This window comes from Meles meles, chromosome 21, assembly GCF_922984935.1.
Source record: "Meles meles chromosome 21, mMelMel3.1 paternal haplotype, whole genome shotgun sequence".
In the NCBI taxonomy this organism is placed as follows: Eukaryota; Metazoa; Chordata; class Mammalia; order Carnivora; family Mustelidae; genus Meles; species Meles meles.
The window spans coordinates 42745807-42762483 of record NC_060086.1 but is presented as its reverse complement, the minus strand read 5'-3'; the positions used below and the strand labels follow the sequence as shown (position 1 = coordinate 42762483).

Genomic DNA, 16677 nt, shown 5'->3' with positions numbered 1-16677 from the left:
TCTCCCACACCAGCTTCGTGAGAAAGAGCTTCAGATACTTACTTTCTGTTCTTTTCTCCTCTGGTGGGTGCTGGAAACGCCAGACCTGCCGGACTGTGGGCCAGCAGTGACTGTGAGGGTAAACCCGTGTCCTGCAGCAGGTGACTCGGAACGGTGTGGGGCTGAGCACCGTGCTCCGGGGTACAGCCAGGACCAGTGCGGTAGGGGAGGGCTGGGGCTGGCGTCCTGTGGGAGCAGCCCTGCCCTTCCAGGTCCCAGACTGGCGCCACTCCGAGATCTTTTGAGGCTGGTCTCCTCCCAGGTGATTCAGACTCACACATCTCAGCCCCATGTCAGCCAGTCTTCACAAGTGCTGGGCGGCCCCATGTGTCATCAGAGAAGGCAAGGGTCAGAGAAGCTCTTCAGGGTTCAAAGCTGCTGCCCAGCACTGCCTGCGGCCTTGGGCTTCTGCTGTTCCCACCCTGAGCCACCAAGAGGCCCTTGCCTGTGTCCCAGCAGTTCCTGGAAAACAGTCTCAGCCACCACCAAGCTCCAGGGAGGTCATTTTAGGAGGTTCTGATCTTTCCCCAGGAAAACAAGACAAAGAGGAAATGGGCTTAAGAAATCACTGATCTCGGGGCGCCTGGGTGGCTCAGTGGATTAAGCCGCTGCCTTCGGCTCAGGTCATGATCTCAGGGTCCTGGGATCGAGCCCCACATCGGGCTCTCTGCTCCGCAGAGAGCCTGCTTCCTCCTCTCTCTCTGCCTGCCTCTCTGCCTACTTGTGATCTCTCTCTCTGTCAAATAAATAAATAAAATCTTTAAAAAAAAAAATAAAAAATAAATAAAATAAAAAAAATAAAAAAAAATAAAAAAGAAATCACTGATCTCTTGGGGCACCTGGGTGGCTCAGTGGATTAAAGCCTCTGCCTTCAGCTTAGGTCATGGTCTCAGGGTCCTGGGATCGAGCCCCACATCGGGTTCTGTGCTCAGCAGGGAGCCTGCTTCCCCCTCTCTCTCTGCCTGTCTCTCTGCCTACTTGTGATCTCTGTCTGTCAAATAAATAAATAAAATCTTTAAAAAAAAATCACTGATATCTGTGGGGGAAGATTAAACGTGTTTATTTTTTTTTAAAGATTTTATTTATTTATTTGACAGACAGAGATCACCAGCAGGCAGAGAGGCAGGCAGAGAGAGAGAGGAGGAAGCAGGCTGTCCGCAGAGCAGAGAGCCCGATGTGGGGCTCGATCCCAGAACCCTGGGATCATGACCTGAGCCGAAGGCAGAGGCTTTAACCCACTGAGCCACCCAGGCGCCCTTAAACGTGTTTATTAATTCCCACACAGAGTTTCCAACTTGGGAAGAGAGGGCAAAGTCAGTCAAAAAGGCCTTCTAAGGTCAAGCAGAGAGAGTCAAGTATCATATGGTCTCACTTATTTGTGGAGCATAACAAAGAACACGGTGGACATGGGGAGATGGAGAGGAGAGGGAGTTGAGGGAAACTGGAAGGGGAGATGAACCATGAGAGACTATGGACTCTGAAAAACAACCAGAGGGTTTTGAAGGGGCGGGGGGTGGGAGGTTGAGGAACCAGGTGGTGGGTAATAGGGAGGGCACGTACTGCATGGAGCACTGGGTGTGTTGCAAAAACAATGAACACTGTTACGCTGAAAATAAACAAACAAAAAAAAAATAATGAGGAAAAAAAAAAAAGGCCTTTTAAGGAAGGAGCTGGGGTGGATGAGAGATTTTAAGACTTACTCCCTAACCAATTTCAGAAGGACACATAGTAACAATTTATAGAAACATTTTTACCACCTTTGAACAAAACATAATTTTATCCATAGCTTTCAAACTCATTTCCCACTCTCAAGAGAATGGAAACTCATATTCTTGTCCAGAGTTTAAAGTATCCTGTGTTAAACTTTCCCTCGCCCGGACAAGCTCCTACTCGCCTCAGCAGGGTCCGCCAGCTTACATGAGAGCACGCTAATTCTCAATCCGCCCTTCGCTCTGTGTGATAAAAAAAACTGTAGGGAGAAAAGAGAGAGACAAGGAGTTAATTTTAAAAGTCACTATGTATATACAGTTGAAAACCAGTGACCACAGCAGAGAAAGCGACGTACAGAGAACCACGATGAGCTGTTTTGCAGGTGTGAGCGTCAGTTCTAGTAACCGCTGGAAGACGAGGGAAAGGCACATCGGGGCAGTCTGGGAGGGAAATGACGTATCTGGCTCCCGACGGTAATTTTGTAAAAATCTGTGTTATTTTTCTCATGACATTTCTCTTTGGTAGGGAAGTTGAAGTTTCAAATCCAGCACATAGAAGAGAAGGGTATAAAGTGTGTTCAAGGGGACGCCGGCCTAGGCTCCGTTGGAAGACCATGCCACTCTCACTCTCCCAGTCAGGAGTTCGAGCTCCACGTTGGGTGTAGAGATGACTTAAATCAACAAATAAAGAAGTTATTTGTAAAAATAAAATGTGTTCAAACTAGCAGCTGTGACAGTGTTAGCCTGTGGTGGTCACCTAAGTCTGGTAGGCTCTGGGGATGTGAGAATGCAGTTTGTTAAGACCGTCTTATTCTTGACATTTAACAAGGCACTTTCACCGATGTTTTATTTAATACAGGGTGGAAGGACATGTTCGTTGGCCATGCTAGTTTCAAAGACTAACAGGAAAACACAGATGAATGTCAGGAAACACTGAAAGACTGAGGTGGACGATGAGATAAGCGGGAGTCTTTCAGAGGAGCACCCCCCCGTACAGTCAGGGTGACCTCATTCTGCAGGGCTCGGCCCCTGTCCTGGCCAGGGCTGAGCTGTTCTCCACAGTACGTTGTAGAAAACAGATGGTGATGCAAAGAGCGGTCCTACTCAGGGAAATCCCAAGGAATCCTGTCTGCGTGAAGACACAGTCAGCTCTCCCCGGGAAGAGGCAGGTTCTGCTGTCTACAGAGAACCCCAGTTCAGCACTGCGGTCAGCCTCCACGTCCGCTCTTTCAAATCTTTTCTGAATTCATTGGTTAAGAACCCCTTCCTACTTGCTTCACTGATTAATGAATTAAATCTTTGACACGTCCATTTTATTTTTGTGTGAGTCATGGTTTTAACCTTTTTGGAAATCATTCTTTGACACTAATATCAGACTTACAAGGACCTGTGTTTATATCACCATGTATTTTAAAACATTAAAATACCAGGGCACCTGGGTGGCTCAGTTGGTTGAGCGTCTGACTCTTGTTCTCAGCTCAGGTCATGATTTCAGGGTCCTGGAAGCCTTGAGCTCCACTCGAGGGGAGTCTGCTTGAGATTCTCTCTCTCTCCCTCCGCCACTCCCCCAACTCATGCTCTCTCTCTCTCTAATAAATAAATCAATCGTTTAAAAAAGATACTAAAATACATTGCTTTGAAATCCCTCCAACTGAACCATTTTAAATAGCCATTGTTTTGGGGCGCCTGGGTGGCTCAGTGGGTTAAGCCGCTGCCTTCGGCTCAGGTCATGATCTCAGGGTCCTGGGATCGAGTCCCGCATCGGGCTCTCTGCTTGGCAGGGAGCCTGCTTCCCTCTCTCTCTCTCTCTCTGCCTGCCTCTCTATCTACTTGTGATCTCTCTCTATCAAATAAATAAATAAAATCTTAAAAAAAATAAATAAATAAATAGCCATTGTTTTTTGTTTGCTTTTTAAGGATTTTATTTATTTGAGAGAGAGAGAGAGCATGAGCAGGGAGGAGGGACAGAGGCAGAGGGAGAAGCAGACTCCCCGCTGAGCAGAGAGCCTAATGTGGGACTCGATCCCAGGACCCTGAGATCATGACCTGAACCGAAGGTAGACGCTTCCCTGACTAAACCAACGAGGAGCCCCAGTAGCCATTGTTTTTAATTGAAATATGATAAATATACAAAATGGCCCATCTTTATAGCAATACTTTGTTTTTTGTCATATTAGCAGAACAACATGAGTTTCTACTTTTAAAATCACATGTTCTGGGGCGCCTGGGTGGCTCAGTGGGTTAAGCCTCTGCCTTCGGCTCGGGTCGTGATCTCAGGGTCCTGGGATCGAGCCCCACATCGGGCTCTCTGCTCAGCAGGGAGCCTGCTTCCCCCTCTCTCTCTGCTTGCCTCTCTGCCTACTTGTGATCTCTCTCTCTATATCAAATAAATAAAATCTTTAAAAAAAAAAAACAAAAAAAAATAAAATCACATGTTCTATTTTAATTGATTTTAAATAACTGGAATTGTTGCATGCCTGTGTGGCTCAGTCAGTTAAGCATCTGCCTTCGGTTCAGGCTGTGATTGCAGGGTCCTGGGATCAAGTCTGTGTCAGGATCCTTGCTTCTCCCTCTGCCTCTGCTGCTCCCCCTGCTTCTGGCGTCTCTCTCTCTCTCTCTCTCTCTCTCTCTCTCTGTGTCAAGTAAATAAATAAAATATATTTTTAAATTCTATAAAAAATAAATTAAAAAATTGAAATTGTTAGATCATGATCTTTATTTTGTAATAGAATCCTTTTATATATGCTTAAAATCTGTTAAATCTGACTTAACTACCTTTTAAACAAGTCCTTTGGAAAGGTACAATGTCCTCCTTTTTGAGAGCAATTTCTTGTTATGTGTAGATCAAGTTAGGGAAACTATAAGGAACCTGCCATGGATTTAAACTGATCAAACTCATCAGCACTGGCAGCTCTTGTCTGGAGGGAAGCAAAGTGGGTCAGAGATCTGAGTGTATTCTGCTCTGGGACAGGCAGTACGCACAGGGTTCCATGCTAATGGCGGAAGAGATCCCGTATGTTCCTGCAATCCCCCTCCAGCCTAGTAATAAAGAGGCCTCAAACCAATGTGCTAGGAACATCAGGGAGCCCACGGGTACCTCCGTGTCTGCAACCCGCTCAGACGTGCTTAAGGCCCCACGGAAAGAAGCGCTGGGAAGTGGGCACCGCGGTTTCTGAGGCTTAGCTGGAGCGGGTACCGTGCTCCCCAAGACTATGCAGAGTACCTGAGAGGTCACAACTATTTTCGTGATTATACTAAGTGCCGTTTGCCTTTCTCACTCTTGCTCTTGGGAAGAATACACCGTGGTTCTCTAGAGGCTGTGGGCATGGGAGACATCACTGCTGACGGCTAACGGAAGGTCGGCTCACGAACAGGTTTTAAATTATTCTCAGTGTCACGTTCTAGTGCAGTAAGTACCGACAGATACAACTCTCTTGAGACTGACAGGGCAGAGCGCGCGGGCTGTAGCCCCTCTCACCCGTGACCTGGTGTAAGTAGCAACATTTCTGGACTCCAGTTTCTGCATTTGCGAAACAAAGGACTCTGTCTCCTCCCTTTTCACACCTTTGATTCGAAAGATTCTGTGACCCTCCCACACTGAAGTGTGACTAGAGATGCAGGATCACAGAGCTCCAGAGGGTCCCAGAGGCTGCCGCTGCATGGTGGAGCTGGGACTCAGACCCAGCCTGTCTCTCCCCAGCAACCAGGCACGTGACTGTGCCGCCTGGCACTACTCACTGAGGTGAGGAGCTCGGCTCCAGGGGCGGGACAGGGGTGGGGTACCAGCTTTGACTCCACAGCCCAGGGCCCTCCTTGGACTAAATATAACAGATATTGTCTTTGCTGGTCTATTTCTTTTTTCTTTTTCCCCAAGATTTTATTTTTAAGTAATCTCTACACTGGAGGTGGGGCTTGACCTCACGACCTTGAGATCAAGAGTCACGTGCTACCTGAGGGTTGCTGGAGGTTGGGGTGAGGGATAGGGTTAACTGGGTGATGGACACTGGGGAGGGCATGTGTTGTGGTGAGCACTGGGTGTTAGGTAAGACTGATGAATCACAGACCTGTACCCCTGAAACAAATAGGATATTATATATTAATTGATTTTAAACTTTAAAAATTTTTTTTCAAAGGAGTCAGCCAGACGCCCATGTTGGTCTGTTCTTTTGGTCACGTGGAATCCCTGTATACCACATGAAACAAGCAAACACACAGCTGATTACTTGTTCCCACATTAGCCAGAGTCTTCTGCATATCTGGGAGTGGACATTATTAAAAATAACAAATTCCCTAGTTTATTAGGTCATACTCGAGGATTTTCTTATTACTTGAATATATAGAATAATATAGTACTGTAAAATACACTAACTTTTAAATAAATTTTGCTTCTTTCCAGAAGAAATTGCCACTTCAGTGCTGTTTTCTGTTCATCCGTCATTGCAAGAAACTCATTTACCTGGTTAAAACAGACAAATATTTCCAAAATCCGTATAAATAACTCCTCTTAACAATGTGAAACTTGGCTTTGCGCGCTAAAATGGAATTTTGCTTTTAGTAATTACAGCTCAGTTGTCTTCATGGAGGAGATAAAGTCGGAAACTCTCCGAGGAGCTGAATCTCCGACACCAGTCAGGAGGCTCAGCCCAGAAAACTCCCCTTAAAAACCTGACACTGCGGGGGCTGGGGGCTAAGGGCAAAGCGCACGAGCTGGCGCTAACAGAAAAACCCAGAGCCTGTCCTTGCGCGCGCACACCAAGTGTCAGCTGCGGCCCTGACGGAGGACGGCGCTGTGTGCGTTCTGACTCCCCACGGGGTGACTTCCTCCCGCGGGCTGGTGAAACATCCCCAGACCCTCCTCCTGCCTCAACACATCAGCATCCCCAATGTGCTGTGCACACGGTTGCTCGACTATAGAAAACGTCTTCTTTCTGCCCCACAGTCAACAGCCCCGGCCGCTGTCGCTGACCACACGCCATGCAATTATTTGTTCAGGAAAACAACGCGTGTTTAAATCAAGCTTGAGTTTTTTTCCCAGACTTCTTTATGAATGCCTTAATTTCTACCAACTGTTCACCGAAATAACCTATACTTGGGGGGGAAGAGAACTCAATTTGGAATTATTTCAAAACATGTCTTCCTTTCTGTCACTTACGGTGCAGCCTAAAGTCTCCTCAGCAACCTGTCCTGTGAGACTGCAGGCCTGGAGGGTACCTGTGTGGTCCGTGAGGTCAATCAGCAAGTGGAAGCTGAGAGAAACAGACCGAAATTCCAAAGAATTTTTGTTGCAAGCAGTGCAAGAGCTGGATGCTTCATTTACAACATAACCACAGCCCGAGCTGAAAGGAAACAAAGACAAGGGTAAATGTGAAGGCCGTAAATGACCATCCTGATCCCCAGCAGAAGAACCGTGCTCCCTTAAAAGTCTTAATCAGTTATATTAGGGGCCTGGGTGGCCCAGTGGGTTAAATAAAGCCTCTGCCTTCGGCTCAGGTCATGATCTCAGGGTTCTGGGATCGAGCCCTGCATCCGGCTCTCTGCTCAGCAGGGAGCCTGCTTCCCCCGCTCTCTGCCTGCCTCTGCCTACTTGTGATCTCTCCCTCTGTCAAATAAATAAATAGAATCTTTTTTACAAAGTCTAAATCAGAGTAACTTCAGAGTGCTCAGCACAGTGCAGGATACCAGAGAGATATACGAAATAAGGAACATCACAACGTGCAATCAATCCCATTTTTACTGCCCTGCCTCCCACCCTGCCCCTGCTAAGGCTCCCTTCCTTCACCCCTTCCCAGCTCTAAACAGCGTGAGCCCCACATCTCCATCCTGTCCTGTCCTATTCCTCCCTACTGGGGGTAGGTCCGCCTGGTCTCCCCAGCTCATGGCTTTGAGGGAAGAATCCTGTCTCGTGCCTAGAAAGCCTCAGTTCCACGAATGCTCACTCTATGTTTCTGTGCTGGGCCTCAGGCACCTCAACAGAAAAATCCTAGGGTAGGTCAGGTTCACATCCAGAATGCTCTTGTTCCGCTAGTGACGCAATCTTCTCTCTCTAAGCGGTGATGACATGCCATTCCCTGTTTTGAGGCAGGTCTTACTTTACCCAATTTGGACAGAAAGACTAGAGGGTATGATCTGAAGATAGTGCTTTCCTGTCTGGGCTCAGATCACTTTTAAGGTAAATTTCAGATGCTTTTCCTCAGATACCAATATTAAAGACATAGGAAGAAATTAGGGAGACAATAAATTTTTCAAAAGGTTTTGAAAAATGTTCTTCAAAAACTAAACACTTGACTTACACAGCAGCCTCCGCTTTGGTCTTTTTCAATTTTAATAGCAAATCATAAAATATTTTCAAAATCCATAGGTCAGTATCTTGACTATGGTGGTAGATACACAAACCCACACATGTAATAAAATCCTATAGAATCACACATACACACACACACACACACACACACACACACGTGTGTGACTGCAGGTCAATGTGGTGAAATTTCAATAAAAATCCCCAAACTGGGGGCGCCTGGGTGGCTCAGTGGGTTAAAGCCTCTGCCTTCAGCTCAGGTCATGATCTCAGGGTCCTGGGATCGAGCCCCGCATCTCTCTCAGCGGGGAGCCTGCTTCCTCCTCTCTCTCTCTCTGCCTGCCTCTCTGCCTACTTGTGATCTCTGTCAAATAAATAAATAAAAATCTTTAAAAAAAAATCCCCAAACTGAATTAATGTCAGGATCCTGGCTATGAAGTAATACTATAGTTTCATAAAATGTTACCATTGGGATAAAGTATGTGGGTTCTCTCTATATTATTTTTTACAACTCCATGTGAATCTAAAACAATCTCAATAAATTTTCTTTTCTTTTCTTTTTTTAAATAGGCTCCATGCCCAACCCAACGTGGGGTTTGAACTCTCAGCCCTGAGATTAAGACCTGAAATCAACACTTGGACGCTTAACTGAGCCACCGAGGCGCCCCTCAGTAAAATATTCAATTACAAAAATTCATAGACTTTCACAGTAACATTTTAGAGGTTTCTTGCCAAGTATCTTTTGGCTAATATTATTAAATCCCTGGGGTTTACTTTTTTTATACAATTAGATACTAACTTTGACCTAGGAGAGGCTTAAATCATATTTACCATGCAGCTGAAAATAGTTGTTTTTATTTTTTATTTTAAGATTTTATTTATTTATTTGACAGAGAGAGACCACAAGTACGCAGAGAGGCAGGCAGGCGGCAGGGGAAGCAGGCTCCCTGCCGAGCAGAGAGCCCGATGCGGGACTCGATACCAGGACCCTGAGACCATGACCTGAGCCGAAGGCAAAGGCTTTAACCCGCTGAGCCATCCAGGTACCCCTGAAAATAGTTGTTTTTAAATGCTGTCCCTTGCATTGCTATAGAACACAGTAACCAAAATAATATTCTAATATATTATAAAACAACAGTTTGTCATCTCACTTAAAACTTTCTGGAAGCAGGGGTGTCTGGGGAGCTCAGTCGGTTACGCTTCTACCTTCAACTCAGGTCATCATCCCAGGGTCCTGGGCTCAAGCCCCAGCATGGACTCACTGCTCAGCAGGGAGTCTGCTTCTGCCCTTCCCCCTCTCCCAGCTCATGCTCTCTCTCTCTCTCTCTCTCTGTAATAAACAATATCTTTAAAAAAAATAGTCTCTGGCACCATTATATCTTTATATTTTAAGATTACAGAAACACAGCAAATCAAATTTTACTTTGAAAAGTAATTGTAACCTTTGAATCAGCATAGTTTGCCTTGGAAATTTCAGTATGGGTTATTTATTTATATATTTATTTAAAATACATAACAACTGGGGCGCCTGGGTGGCTCAGTCATTAAGCACCTGCCTTCGGCTCAGGTCATGATCCCAGTGTCCTGGGATCAGCCCACATAGGGCTCCCTGCTCAGTAGGAAACTTGCTTCTCCCTCTCCCACTCCCCGTGCTTGTGTTCCCTCTCTCACTGTGTCTCTCTGTCAAATAAATAAATAAATAAAAATATTTGAAAAAATAAAAACAAAATAAAAAATAGCATACATAATAATTGTTATGTCAAAGAACAGCTTTAACTTTTATAGAGATTAGCATTTACTAACAATAGTTGGTCTTCATTTCTTCTAAGCAGCAGCAGCTGACAATACGGGGCTGCTCACCATTGGTGTCGAACTACGGCCGTGGCGTCATCATCAATGTTCAGCGTAGAAATGTAAGCATACAGAATGCCATAGAAAGGGTCGGCCTTCCCTTCATTCTTCGAAGCTTTTACCTTTAATTGCTCAACTGTGTAGACATCAACTATTGTATTTACTGAAAATAAAAAGAAGTTATCACGGCTCTCTATATATTCTAAGAATTCCAAAGGATTATATCTAAATAGAAAAACTATGAAGTTCAGGGCTGCCTGAGTGGCTCAGTCATTAAGCGTCTGCCTTTGGCTCAGGTCCTGATCCCAGGGTCCTGGGATCAAGCGCCGCATCAGGCTCCCCGCTCTGTGGTAAGCCTGCTTCTCCTTCTCCCACTCCCATTGCTTGTGTTCCCTCTCTCGCTGTGTCTCTCTCTCTCAAATAAATAAATAAAATCTTTTAAAAAATGAGAACATGTAATAGCTTCAGTTAAGTAACAGAAAAATTATTACATTTACTGTATTAAGACTGATTACATGAATGGACATAACAGCCAAAAATAATAAGCAAAAAAAGGGAAAGAATGAGAAATTTAATTCATTTTATGTCAATGGAGACTTTCTGATCATCAGAAGATGCCATTAAAAGAGTGGGAAGGGGGGCGCCTGGGTGGCTCAGTGGGTTAAAGCCTCTGCCTTCGGCTCAGGTCATGATCTCAGGGTCTTGGGATGGAGACCCACATCGAGCTCTCTGCTCCGCGGGGAGCCTGCTTCCTCCTCTCTCTCTGCCTGCCTCTCTGCCTAGTTGTGATTTCTCTCTGTCAAATAAATAAAATATTTAAAAAAAAAAAAAAAAGAGTGGGAAGGCAAGCCTCAGCATGGGAGATGCCAGCAATCTTTAAAGGACACAAAGGACTCCAGAATATATAAATAATTCTTAAAAATCAGTAAGAAAAAGGCAGCCAGCTCAATTTTTTTTAACTTCCATTAGATTGGAAAAAGGTTATAGAAACCTCTAAAGATTATTTATTTATTTATCCCAGAGACAGTGAGAGCGTGTGGGGGCAGAGGGAGGAGCAGAGAATCCCGAGCAGACTCCATACTGAGTGCACGGCGCCACACAAGGCCCAATCCTGCAACCCCAAGATCACGACCGAAGCCAAAACCAAGAGTCAACGCCTAACTGGCTAAGCCACCCAGGTGCCCCAAAACTTCTAAAAGTTTTAAATAACCTTTTAGAAAGTGGAAATATAGCAGTTACAGGATAAAAATATGGTATCTTCTCCTACGTGAAACAAAAAAATAATTTAAAGGTTACTTACAATTTATGGATTCTCTCAAGTAACTGTCCATTTCAGCATCCAGAGGATTCGTTTCTTTATTTTCTCTTATAAAATTCAACAGGATGTTAGCTTCTGGGGTATCTTAAATAAAAGATGCATAATATAAGTGAAAAGCTACTGATTACTTTTTTTTTTTTAAAGATTTCCTTATTTGAGAGAGACCACACATGTAAGCAGTGGGGAGGGGAAGAGGGAGAGAAAGAGAGTCCCAAGCAGACTCCCCGCTAAGTGCAGAGCCCAACACGGGGCTCCATCCAAGGACCCCGATCGTGACCTGAGCTGAAACTGAGTCAGCTGCTCAACTGAATGAGCCATCCAGACACCCCAAGATTTTATTTATTTACTTATGTATTTAGAGAGAGAATCTCAAGCAGACTCTGCGTTGAGCATGGATGGAGCCAGAGGCAGGGCATGATCTCATGACCCTGAGATTAAGACCTGAGCTGAAATCAAGAGTCAGATACTAGGTGCCCTCCAGTATTACTTTTAATGGTAAAAGTGAAGACATACGAAAACACAGTCAAATAGAATATGATGCAGCCAATTAGCAATGTGACACAGTGGTCTACTAAACCAAGAGACACACACCAGATATTGTTAAAGAGCAGCTTATAGAATGATGTGGTGTAATTTCCTTTCAATTGAAAAGGCATAAATTGGGCACCTGGGTGGCTCAGTGGGTTAAGCCTCTGCCTTCAGCTCAGGTCATGATCTCAGGGTCCTGGGATCGAGCCCTGCCTTGGGCTCTCCGCTCAGCAGGGAGCCTGCTTCCCCCTCTCTCTCTGCCTGCCTCTCTGACTACTTGTGATCTCTTTCTCTGTCAAATAAATAAATAAAATCTTAAAAAAAAAATAAAAAAACACACTACAATTCTCATATCCTGGGATACCTGGGTGGCTCCGTCAATTAGGCGTCTGCCTTCAGCTTTATACCCTCTGTAAAGTGCAACCTGCCCTGGACTCTGCTGACCCTGTTCCTCTTTTTCTTCTTCGGCTCAGGTCATGATCCAGGGTCCTGGGATGGAGTCCCACGTTAGGCTCCCTGCTCAGTGGGGAGCCTGCTTCTCCCTCTGCCTCTGCTGCTCCCCCTGCTTGTCCTTTCTCTCCACCCTCTTTCTCTAACAAACAAATAAATAAAAACTTTTTTTAAAAATTCACCCAGACTTGTAAGAACTCTCCTTTGTCACTCTGAGAAGCAGGCACTTACTCTAGGGCTGTTAGCATTGCCCAAACACTTTGACATTTCCCCTTTCAGGCTGTGTTCAGAGCCAAACAGATAACATCCACCGAATGTGTGTTTCATTAACTTAGCCCTGAGTTATGGACACAATTGTCCTACCAAGCCTGATAACTTTTTCCAACAGACTTTTATTGTTTTTAAATTTATTTACTTGACAGACAGAGATCACAAGTAGGCAGAGCAGCAGAGAGAGACGGGGAAGCAGGCTCCCTGTCAAGCAGAGAGCCCGATGCAGGGCTCAATCCCAGGACCCCAAGATCATGACCTGAGCCGAAGGCAGAGGCTCAACCCACTGAGCCACCCAGGTGCCCCCCCCACAAGACTTTTAGAATCTAATTTTGTTTTAGAAGTTATCCCAGGCTAAATTTACACTTAGCAGATAGGGAACTTTTAAATCATTGACATTACTCTATATAATGCTATAAAACTGTTAATAAGTTGTTAAAAATAACAAACCATAGTACACCCTTAAAAAAAAAAGGAATTGAAGAGTAGCATTCTTGTCTTAAATGTTGAGAACAGATTGTGGTTGTGTTACCATCAATTTATAACAAAGTAGCTAGAGCGATCCTTTCAGTACTTAGAAAATGTCACTGTTCTTTTCCAAACCCTTTGCTACAGAGTAAAAGCCAACATCCTTTCATTAGCCTTCAAGGCCTTCTTGATACCCAGGCTTCTCTTCTGACCTTGACTCCTCCTTCTGCCCGTGCTCCATGCACTCCAGCCACACTGGCCTCCTTGCTATTCTGCCCTCACGCAGGCACATGCCAACCACTGGGCCTTTGCACTGTTCCAGTACTAATAGCTTCATGCTCTTTCCTGTGGTTAACCCCCACTGCCTCAACACGTCTTTGCTCAAATGTCACCTTCCCAAGGAGGCCTACCTGACCCCCCTCTGTAAAGTGTAACCCGCCCTGGACTCTGCTGACTCTGTTCCTCTTTTTCTTCTTCAGTATCATAATTCACAGATGTGTTATCTTTACCATTTATCAGCCGTGCTTCTCCTGCTAGAATGTGAGCTTCATGCGCGGAGATATTTGTGTTGTGTCACCGGCTCCCAGGACAATGCCCTGCACACAGCGTGTGCATGTCAAGTCACCTTCCGTGATGCCACCTTCAAGGACACAGTATTCGGGCGGACGCACAAAGTCCAGCACCCGTATGCAGCACAGTCTTATCATTTTATGTCGTATCTCACCGCACCCCTACTTGAAAAAATTCTGATAATGGTTGGTCAAAGATAGAGAATTGCTTTGTAATTCTCAGTCACTGTAGGGGGCACCTGGCTGGCTCAGTCAGTTAAGCATCTGCCTTTGGCTCAGGTCCATGATCGCAGGGTCCTGGGATCAAGTCCCATGTCAGGCTCCTTGCTCAGTGGGAAGTCTGCTTCTCCCTCTCCCTCTCCTCTCCCCTGCTCGTGGCCATCTGCTCGCCCTCTATCAAATAACTGAAATCTACACAATACAACACAGGACCGCACTGCACGTCACTGTTGATGCTCTGTTAGCAACCGGCAGAGGGGGCTACTGCCAGCAGTGACCCACTACTGCAGGCCCAGCTTCCTGAGTTGGGAGGAACGTTCCATCTCTGGGAATTCTGCACTCTTCAGGGCGCTGGGCGCACCTCTCTATCCGCAGTGCAGAGGACCGTGAGGATACTCGAGGGCACCAACTTCTCACGTCTCCTGAGACCCTGCTTCCCAGACTGCATGCTGACATAAGCTGTAACTTCTTTCAACAATCACTCCAGTGGGCCTTCTGGGCGTTCTGTTATGTTATAAACTAATCACGTGACGTGTATGTTCTCGGTGCTCTAGTACTAAGTTACTATAGTAAAAGTGAATTTATTTTTAAAATAGTCAATAATTGGGGCGCCTGGGTGGCTCAGTTGGGCGGCTGCCTTCAGCTCAGGTCATGATCCCAAGATCCTGGGACCAAGTCCCGCATCGGGCTCCGTGCTCAGCGGGTGGCCTGCTTTTCTCTCTACCTCTGCCTGCTGCCCCCCTGCTTGTGCTCTCGCTCTCTGACAAATACATTTTTTAAAAACTTAAATAAAATAGTCAATAATTTAGGCGATCCAATCAATTACACTGATCTCTCCAGAATCATCACTAGGAATGATGCTTTAAAAATGAGTCTGGGGGCGCCTGGGTGGCTCAGTTGGTTAAGAGTCTGCCTTCAGGTCAGGTCATGATTCCAGGCTTCAGGGATCAAGTCCTGTGTCGGGCTCCGTGTTCAGCAGGACTCAGCTTCTCCCTCTGCCTCTGCCCTTTCCCCCTGCTCATGCTCACTCTTTCCTTCTTTCTCTCAAATAAATAAATAAATAAAAATCTTTTAAAAACCATAAAGTAAAAATGAGTCTCGTTTTCCACATTTCTTTCCGTTAGTAAGGACATCAAAGACGTAGTTCACTGTAAGTTTCAGAACTATAAATGTAAAGGGACGCCTGGGGGGCTCAGTCAGTTTTCCGTCTGCGTCAGTTCCAGTCAGGATCCCAGCGTCCTGGGACTGAGTCCCACATCAGGCTCCTTGCTCAGCAGGGAGCCCGCTTATCCCTCTGCCTACCATTCCCCTGCCTGTGTGCTCTCTCTCTCTGACAAATAATAAAATCTAAAAAAACCCCTAGAGAAACATAAATGGAAAGCATATAAAGCAACTTTCACTTTTAATTCAAATGAAATCGAAGCATTGTTTTCATTCTTATTTTTGCTTAGAGAAAGAGTGTGCACACGTGCATGTGTAAGTGAGGGGGAGGGGAGAGGGAGAAGGGAGAACCCTAAGTAGACTCCAGGCCCAACTGGGGCCAATCCCACAACGCAGAGACCACGACACTAGGCAAAGAGTCAGGTGCCCAACGGACTGAGCCACCCAGGCGCCCCCCTTGTTTTCATTCTTAAACACACTGCACAAACACTGAAATGTGTGACACGGTCATTTCCAAAGGGACACAACACCGCAGATCGCCTTTTACCTGGATTAGTCGTAATAATGGTTTTTGAGATTACAGTTGCCGTCATGCAGTTCCGAAATTTGTCAAAACTTATTCTTACATCTGAGGCAAATATCACTGTTTGGGGGAAAAAGCCATTTTACAACTTTTATGTGGAAGGGGCTATAAAACACGATAAACAGTGAGTGCAAGCATCGCGGTACCGTACCTGTGTCTCGCGGCACCCAGCTCTGGGCAACCAGGATAGATTCCTTATCCCAACTGCATATTTTTAAAAGGAAGTAAAAAAAATGAATACATTAGAGAAAACCTGGCAGTGATCACACTGTTTGCCAAAAACAGAATGCCTTAATGGCTGCAGTTAACCACTACCGGGTTGTCAGCCACAGTGAAGGACGCTGGCATCTCCTGAGATTTGCAGGATTCACTGTCTATTACAAAGGGCATTTCATGTTCACGAGTTAAGTCCTTTCCCCGGACACTACCCATCTTTGACCACTTCTGCCTCCTCAGTTCCTTCTTTCTCCACGACTTCAGTGGCCACAGGCTGGTTAGAACTGAGGGACTACAAATCTGAAGCTTTTACAGCCACTCTGTCCGACCATTAACAGAGGTCCGCATTGGCTAAACTGTTCAGGGCACTTGACGGGTTGAAGGCCTGTTTCAAACTCAGTGTTTGGTGCCCGGGCATCTAGAGTCGGAGCAACGCCATGTTCTACCCTGCAGTGCTTCAGGGCACAGCTGGGGACAACACACCTTCCTGGCCCGATTCCAGGGCACTACCCGAGCAATCACACAGAATCCGGCCGGTTTATTACCATGGGACCTAATGAATCACCGGCTGCTATAAAGCAGAGGACAGGAATGAACCAGTCACAGTGGAGTCTGTCCAAATAACCCCGTGCTGTCCACAGACCTCACTTTAAGGTACTCTTACAGCACAGACTATCACACTCAATATCTAAGAGCAAAGGTTTCCTTTTTCATAATCACTTTTCCTCCATCGTTACTCCTCTCCTACTATGAAATCCATCATCTTTCTCATAAAGTAAAAATATTCTGTCTTGGTGCTAATAGCAGGGGCTTTATGGTCTGGAGCAGGTGTGGGAGGTTACCATATCATTGCAAAAGAAGACTCTGTCTCATCATAGAGCTTCACCTCGCACCTCTGGCCTTTCCTCCGGTCTGAAGTTGTAAAGTATTTTGGCTCTCCAACCTTAGAAATGGAAAGAAATCATTATTCTCCACCTACAGTTGTAGAGGTACAAAAA

At 45.6% G+C, this 16677-nt stretch overlaps 1 protein-coding gene across 5 annotated transcripts in view; it reads right to left on the bottom strand.

The window, feature by feature from the left end:
• Positions 1 to 1598: 1598 nt before the first annotated feature.
• MEIOB (meiosis specific with OB-fold) overlaps positions 1599 to 16677 on the bottom strand; it is a 28444-nt gene continuing 13365 nt past the window's right edge. The window contains exons 7-15 of one of the 5 annotated variants that reach the window (XR_006816670.1): positions 16522 to 16622; positions 15615 to 15667; positions 15428 to 15523; positions 11198 to 11299; positions 9907 to 10060; positions 6901 to 7084; positions 6118 to 6204; positions 2105 to 2419; positions 1883 to 2008 (exon numbers count right to left, since the gene is read on the bottom strand). Coding sequence is in view for 4 of the 5 variants with exons in the window: in XM_045993297.1 (XP_045849253.1) it covers positions 1898 to 2008; positions 6118 to 6204; positions 6901 to 7084; positions 9907 to 10060; positions 11198 to 11299; positions 15428 to 15523; positions 15615 to 15667; positions 16522 to 16622 (888 nt within the window). In the remaining variant the exon portion in view is untranslated. Of the gene's footprint in view, positions 2420 to 6117; positions 6205 to 6900; positions 7085 to 9906; positions 10061 to 11197; positions 11300 to 15427; positions 15524 to 15614; positions 15668 to 16521; positions 16623 to 16677 lie in introns of all 5 variants that reach the window. The other 4 variants (XM_045993297.1, XM_045993298.1, XM_045993299.1 and 1 more) reach the window with 4 other exon arrangements.